This window comes from Mastomys coucha, unplaced genomic scaffold (genome assembly GCF_008632895.1).
Source record: "Mastomys coucha isolate ucsf_1 unplaced genomic scaffold, UCSF_Mcou_1 pScaffold7, whole genome shotgun sequence".
Lineage (NCBI taxonomy): Eukaryota > Metazoa > Chordata > Mammalia > Rodentia > Muridae > Mastomys > Mastomys coucha.
Window position 1 is genome coordinate 73,542,370 of NW_022196913.1, and position 7,606 is coordinate 73,549,975.

General features: G+C 40.7%; 2 protein-coding genes and 2 non-coding genes across 5 annotated transcripts in view; 1 reads left to right on the forward strand and 3 right to left on the reverse strand.

Annotated features, from left to right (window-relative positions):
* The window catches only part of Matn2 (matrilin 2), a 151,031-nt gene extending 150,768 nt beyond the window's left edge, over nucleotides 1-263 (forward strand). For both annotated transcript variants that reach the window (XM_031358146.1, XM_031358147.1), the window contains exon 19: nucleotides 1-263. This exon is cut by the window's left edge and continues 250 nt beyond it. The gene's annotated coding sequence lies outside the window, so the exon portion shown is untranslated.
* A 2,910-nt stretch (nucleotides 264-3,173) lies between these two features.
* LOC116082886 lies at nucleotides 3,174-3,298 on the reverse strand. The gene has a single exon (XR_004115505.1). It is a non-coding gene; the product is annotated as a small nucleolar RNA SNORA28 (small nucleolar RNA).
* Nucleotides 3,299-4,293: 995 nt separating this feature from the next.
* Nucleotides 4,294-7,354, reverse strand: Rpl30 (ribosomal protein L30). The gene is made up of 5 exons (XM_031359158.1): nucleotides 7,248-7,354; nucleotides 7,088-7,140; nucleotides 6,696-6,841; nucleotides 5,162-5,292; nucleotides 4,294-4,395 (listed from the first exon to the last, which is right to left on the reverse strand). The coding sequence occupies exons 2-5, from the start codon at nucleotides 7,106-7,108 to the stop codon at nucleotides 4,346-4,348; spliced, it is 348 nt and encodes a 115-aa protein (XP_031215018.1). The 5' UTR covers nucleotides 7,109-7,140; nucleotides 7,248-7,354; the 3' UTR covers nucleotides 4,294-4,345.
* On the reverse strand, nucleotides 4,576-4,707 carry LOC116082879. The gene has a single exon (XR_004115499.1). It is a non-coding gene; the product is annotated as a small nucleolar RNA SNORA72 (small nucleolar RNA).
* Nucleotides 7,355-7,606: the final 252 nt, after the last annotated feature.

Genomic DNA, 7,606 nt, shown 5'->3' on the forward strand with positions numbered 1-7,606 from the left:
TTCTGAGTTTACCATGAGAATAAATAAGCTGTGCAGTGTGTTCCATGACATACTGTGGACATGATTTCCTTCTGCTGCAACACTGAAATTTCATTTGACAACTGAAGTCTTAATTCAGCAGAAAACTGACTCCACAAATTGCTATTTTTTTTGTACTGGAATTTACCTTGATGTGTATATGGACATGTGTATAAGTCACAGGGACCTATGTTCTGTAATAAGTTGAATTTCTACACAATATTAAAACACCATTCCAGAAAATAGTGTTGAGTAAAATTGCTAGTTTAAATTTGATTTAGGGTCATGCTATTCGCTGGTTGTAACTCAGACTGCTCCAAACTCCCAATTCTCCTGTTCCCACCCTCGGAGTACTGGGAATACAGACACATAGGGCACCAAGCCCAGGTATAAACTATGTGTACATGAAAAAGGCCAACATAATCAGGGAGAAGCAGGTTTAGATTGTTGTTTTTAAGGCTCATCAGCTCAGCCCAGCCGCTGACTTGACCAGTGATGGTTGTTAATGTGGAGAAACAGGTCCATGCATGCTGCTAGGGAGTACAAACTGGCAGGTTCTGCAAACAGACTAACTATATAGCAGCTGCCATTTGAGATCAAACCAAATGGTCTTAATGTATACAAGGGAGGCCTGCAGAGAAGTGTCACTAGTGTAGAAATCCAAGTTAGAAATAGCCTAAACATCAGAACTGATTCACCATGTTCATCACAGAAATACTATTCACTTACAGAAATTAACCATATCCACGGTGAAACCCAAAACTAAGATTTTTTTTTTTTTAACATAGGATTTCAAGTATTCCCAGCAGGCCTCAAACTCACTATGTAACAGAGGATGACCTTAAACTCTTGATCCTCTTGCTTCACCTCCTAAGTGTTGAGAATTACAGTCATGTACCACCATACCTAATTTACCTGGTACCAAGGACTGGACCTAGGGATTTGTGTGGGTCAGAAAAGCACTCAATAACTGAGCCACATTCCAGCCCTCAGATCACTATTGGGAAACAGGGATAACTCCTTGAGTTCAAAGCCAACCTGATCTATATACTGAGACAGACATCTAGTATTCTGGTAATTCTATGAATTAACATATACACAATTAGCTATACAGGGATATATTAATTTGCATATTAAGTGCAAGAGATAAGACAAGGGGAACTTACAGTATCACTTTAAGAATGCACTTAGCAGCCAGGCAGTGGTGGCGCACACCTTTAATCCCAGCACTTGGGAGGCAGAGGAAGGTGGATTTCTGAGTTTGAGGCCAGCCTGGTCTACAGAGTGAGTTCCAGGACAGCCAGGGCTACACAGAGAAACCCTATCTCAAAAAACCAAAACTAAGAACAAAAAAGAATACATTTAGTAAGATGAAGCAGTTTTATAAAGGACAGACAAGCTGCTGAATTTTAAAATGAGAACCTTTCCTACTCAAAATACTGTAATTAAACTTATACTAATACATCAAGTGTTTGATGAGAATTTTCTCCCAAAGGGTAGCTGGGTGGAAGAACACTTACCAGGCTTCACACTGAATAATTTTTCTAGAGGCCGAGATTATGACTCAACATATATGTTCTTATTACAAAGCATTAGTTTGGATGACATAAAGATCGAGGTACAAGGCACGGGGCTTCAAGTTGCACAGAACCATCCCTACCACGTTCTCCTTGACGCCACCTACAATACTATGCAAGCCAGCAATCTAGCAAATTATAGATTAGGGACTGAGTAGACAGAGTGTGTGCTGCTGACATCAGGCAGCTGTGCGCTCACCAGCAACTCCAGCTACATCAAATGCTCTCACCAGGCATACTCACATGCAAACATGATAAGTAAAAAGTTTAAGCCTTTTATATATAAAAAAAAAAAAAAAAACTCACAGGGATGCGGAAGTGAGATGGCTCAGCAGCTAAGAGCACTGGCTTCTCTTCCAGAGGACTCAGGTTCAATTCCCAAACAGCCACACGGCAGCTCACAACTGCCTGGAACTCCAGTTCCAGGATATCACATTAATATACATACAGGCAAGACAGGCACACATAAAATATAATCTTTCAAAAAAATTAAGCTTGTTAAGGTGTTATCAGCATTTTTTATTTCATTGTTGACACTAACCTCTCTTTAAGCCTGTATGTCACCTGTAACAAATGTCACGTGCTCTTGTCATAATATTGAGCATATACACATTGAGCAAGTTTCAAAACATTTTTATATTTTTTTTTTAGTGAAACATGGCTTGGTGGGTAAGTGCACTTGCTGTTAACTATCTGTGACTCGGTTCCTGAGGACACAAGAGCAGCAACTGACCTTTTAGGCACTAGGCATCTACCCAATACACTTAAATGCACGTAGGCAAAACACACACACACAAAAAAATCTTTGTGCTGGAGGGATGGCTCAGCAATTAAGTGTACTTGTTTTTGCAGATGATTCAGGATCTAGGGAATCCAATGCCCTCTACTGGCTTCAATGGGAACTAGGCATGCAAGTGGTACACAGATAAGCACAACACTCATCCACTCAAATCTTCAAGAAATATTTTAGGCAAGCGTTCGAGTGAATGCTAAATGCTAGTGTCCAGAGTCTAGAAAATAGTGCACAGTACCCCCAACATCTTAAATGCTCAGTATTAGCTGTGACAATTTTATTCTTCACCACCAGTCTCTCACAAGATAGGGCTTAGAGAGGTTTATGAATAGATGAAGACCATCCATTGTTTGCTTTGACTCTGAACCAGATGGAATAGTAAATTAAATGATAAACACAATATTGAAAAATTACTATTAACAAGACAAAATGTAAAGTTCCAGACTAGATAGTCACCAATCTAATGAGGAACTGCTTAAGCACTGGAAAATATTTACTCAAAATTTATGTGATATAAAATTGAAAATGCTGAATCCTTAGTTCTCTAAGACCATAGTTTAGTAAGATACAGATGTGACTAATGCTATTTAAACAAACAAGTCAATTTCAGCTAAGTGGCACCTAGATCAAATACAGGTAAGCCCAGACTCGGGGGAGGAAACCTTTGTCACTGTGGGCACAAGCACAGCAAAGCTCCAAAGATGAACCTCTCCATGAGATGTGACTATCTTCCACATTATACAACTAACCCCACTCATGATTAGCCAATTCTTTTTTTCTTAAATATTGTTTGAGCCTATGTAACGGCCTATCTCATGGGAAGAGAGCACCGGAATAGGTTAGACTTTCTTGCTATAGCAATCTCAAATTGTGTCAGACAGTTCTGTTCATCTGCTACAGAGTGTTGCTTGCAGTTACCATATTCCATACCCAACCAGTAGAGCTGTGGATTAAATTCAGCTGGCTAGAATCCCCTGCACATTTAAAATGCCCCCCCCCCCACCCCATGTGAGACAGTGACCTTCCCTCCTCAGGCACAGCATCATGGCACTTTTTACAGATGCTCCACGCAGCGGAGTAAGTTATGTTTCCTACTATCTAGCTTGAAACCCTTCTTGCAAACATATTGACTACACAAAAGTATACATAAATTTAAAAAAGATCTTGTATCATATTATCAGTACCTACAAAGCCCTAGAAACCACATGTTAAAAAAAAATATTTAAATGCCTGTAGCCAAGTCACAACACAGAAACTCCCCATATATTAAGGAACTAAGTAGGAAACGGCTAATATGAAAAGAACAGTTCTAAATTACTCAAAAATAGCATGCAGAACCCACAGCTTTGGTCCATCACTAATCTTGATATACCCATGCCTTTCAAACATACCCAAAAATACAATGCAAACACCCTGAGACTAAGAGCCTGGGCCTGTTTTTACAAGGAGCTGGGGATAACGGACTAGAGGCAAAGCTCTTTTTGTGAAAGTTTGAGGACTAAAGCTGGACCTCTAGCACCCATATAAAATAAATGGTGGGTGCCAGCCTGCAATTCTATCACTCAGGGTGTCCAGAGAGAATCCCCAGTGGAAGTAGGCTAGACTAGATGGCACTGCCAAACTCTTAAGTTTAAGTTAGAGCTCTTACTTCAGTATATAAAAGTGAGAAAAACACCAAATGACCTTCTGATTAGATATTATATCAACACAAATGTGCATTTCAATATTAGAAATATATACTCAGAAATATTTCTCTGTTCCACGCATTTTGCATAGTGATACAGTGTACACCCAAAACAAAACCCCAGCAAAATGGAAACCAGGCAGTGTAACTTTTTACCCAAGTCTTGCCTGTGGTTTCAAGAAAGCTAAACGTTAGGAAGAAAACAGCCCAAACAAACACCATGTTTTTCAAAAGGAGCTCTGGCAAAGTTTTATTAAAGGAAAACGTTCTTGTTTACTTCTCACCAGTCTGTTCTGGCATGCTTCTAATAATATCAGAATCACCTAGAAAATAAAATAAGAGTTTTTCAAGTCATCTAATGGCAACTGATAATTACAGAATTCCCCTACATGTTCTTTAAGAAGGCCAATTAGCACTATATGGAAATTGTTACAGTTGTCACTCTTAAAATCAATTAAAAATACCTTAAAATCTCAGTCATCCTATATAATGAATCAGACCTGGCTTGTTACCAGCATTTAGAAAACCAGACCCAGGTAAAGAACTAGGTCTGGGGACACATGCATGGTCTTACTATAGCGAATGTCTAGCCTGTCCTGATTATCATGGAATCAGAACAGCGAGAATATTCGCAGTGTTCTACAAGGCAGCTAAAATTCCTAAGCTCAAAACACAAGACAATGTGTATTTTGCAGATATTTACCACAAACCATTTATTCTCAAGCAACAAAGAGATTGTTTACTTTTTATCTTGCCTGGTATTTTCACCTTCTACCAAACTTTTCTTCCCAAAGTGGGGAGTGATAAGAGGGGTTGAGAGGGGAAGAGAAACAAAGACTGTGCTGCCCCAGTTGTCCTAGAACTCTCTCCGTAGGCCTCTCTTCATTAAACAAAATTCTTAACATCAAAGTTAATTTCTTTTTATTTACAGAAAAGCCAACAACAATGTACTGACATGCATTATCAATTCTCTACCAAATAAGATTATGGCATATCTCTTTCAATATTAAAGTTCTGATGGTCTGAACTCAGGAACCCAAGCCACTGCCTAATAAGCACTTACATTAGAAAAAAAATTTAAAAGCATACCTGGGTCAATGATAGCCAGTGTACATACTCTGTAGTATTTTCCACACGCTGTACCCAATTCAATATTATTGCCACTGTAGTGATGGACACCAGTTTTAGCCAACATGGCATAGTACTCTATTTCAGATTTCCTTAGGGAACAACAAAACAGCAGATAAAATGCCATACCAAGGTATTGACGGACTTAGGACAAATTGGTGAGGCTTTTTTAACAGTAACTAAATCACTTCCAACTCCCAAAAAAAGATTCTAGCTGTCCTGATCATCATAGATCCTTTACTAGCGTATCTTGCAAATTATCTACTAAATATCTACTTTTTGGAGGTAGTATCCAGTATTAAATGTATTCATGTTTCAACTTACTAAATAAGTTTAAGAGGTGTAAGTTACTTAAAAACTAAAGGAAATGTTATCTAGAGTACTAGAAAAAGAGTTTAATAGACATAAAAAAGCCAATGCTGACCCTGGAGATATGATTCACCGACAGCTTGTACTGCTCTTAAGAAAGTTCAGTTCCCAGCATTCACATCAGCCACCTCACAACCACATCACAACTCCAGAAGAATGTCATGTCAGTAACAAGTATTATATACTCCATATTAACGAGAAAAAAAAAAACTAAGGCAAAGAATAAATGGAAGGTGGAACAGAATAGGAACTGGAGTGGAGGGTCTGAAACCTAAAAACAGTCTTAAACCACCTACTACATAGTGAATACTACATAAGGACTGCTGATACTATTAATCAAAGAATAAACACCAGTGCCAGGTTAAGGGATACAAATTTTCAAGATTTGAAAGTTCCATAGAACCTTGAGATTAGAATGTGGCTCCACAGACCAACAGTGCTCCAAAGTGCTTCAAGTTCATTATGAGAAATGAACTTGAAGCCCCAACCTGGACCCACTAAGTCTGAGCTTGTAATTTAGTAATGAATGTCTACGCTGCTACTACTGAAAATTACAAACCAACCCCCTTCCGCTGAAGAAGTTTTAAATAAAACCAAACATTCCAAATTCTGCCACTAAGTATAGACTGTGCTGCCCCTGTAGTATTTTATGTAGACACCTTACATAAAAGATTGAAGAGGTGTACAACTGCTATAGAAAAACCAAGGAGCTTATACTATACAAGCTTCTCTAGCTTAGTTAAAATACTTATTAGGTTCAAGTTAAAATAGTTAATCACGAATAAACATGTTCAGAAAATTGGACCCTGCCAAATAGGTGACTTTATGATACCATCACTTCCATAATCCAGCCAGAATCTTTCATAACTAAAACAAGCACGTGCAATGGAGTGTTAACACTTCAAACCTTGATAGACGACCAAAAATAGGGATCGTGCTCCCCTGGACCTGCGTGTAACGTTTGTATGCCTCCTGTCACACAATGTGTCTCAAAGGTACATTTACATTAGACACCCACAAAGCAAGATCCAAATATCAGAAAGCAACCATCATTATTCTTCCCAATGCTGGATAGTGCACAATGAAATTTATAATAGGCTACACACATTCAAGTTCCCCCCATTACCTCAAAGCTGGGCAGTTGTTGGCGAGGATAACCAACTTCGCTTTGCCTTGCCTGATCATCTTCAGAGTCTGTTTGTACCCCAGCACGTACTTTCCACTTTTCATAACAAGCTGGAGCCTAGAGTTGATCGACTCCAGAGACTTTTTCTACAATGCAAACGTTTGAGACTTGAAAACCACTTGCAGTCATCTCATAACCAAGCCCGGTTCCAGATTTCTGGAATTGAACCCTTTAATGATGACTGGGACGTTACAAAGAGCCTCTCGGATTCATTTTGAGAACCTGAAACGTCGGCGGCAAGCTGTCCACCCAGTGTGCCCAGATCTATCCGCCCCGGCCCAGACCCAGCTCTCCACGTGAACCGGCTTCCGGGCCCGGTCCGCTTCACTCACCGTCTTCTTTGCGGCCACCATCTTCCTGCCTTAGGTGCGGGACAACCCCCAACCTAGCATACACAGAGGACAGAAGAAAGGATTATGATCCAGAGCGTCAAACACTAACTAGCGGAGTTCCCCGAGCCGCCTAATCGCGTATTCAGAAGAGCTCACTCACCAAGATCAGCCGCCAAGATGGCCGGGTAGCGAGAAAGGAAGGAGCTCCCACAATGCAAAGCACTTCTAGGCGGAGAGAGGATTATGGGACCGGAAGCGGAAGCAGAAGCCGATCCTGGTCACAAGCCGAACAGCACTCGCGAGAGTGGGCTGCGGCCCTTGGTTGCTATGGGGACCGAGTGACAGCGGGAGCCTGGGCTGCTGCGTGGCTTGGGCTGCGGCCTACGGTTCTCGGCATTTGTTCCGCTGCAGCGGGCTGAGACCGCGGAGAACCGGAGCCGGATGGGAGCTGGCTATAATGGGCCAGGGCGCCGTGGTGAGGCGGCAGCGAACTGGCCTCTCCTGGGCTGCTCACCGCCT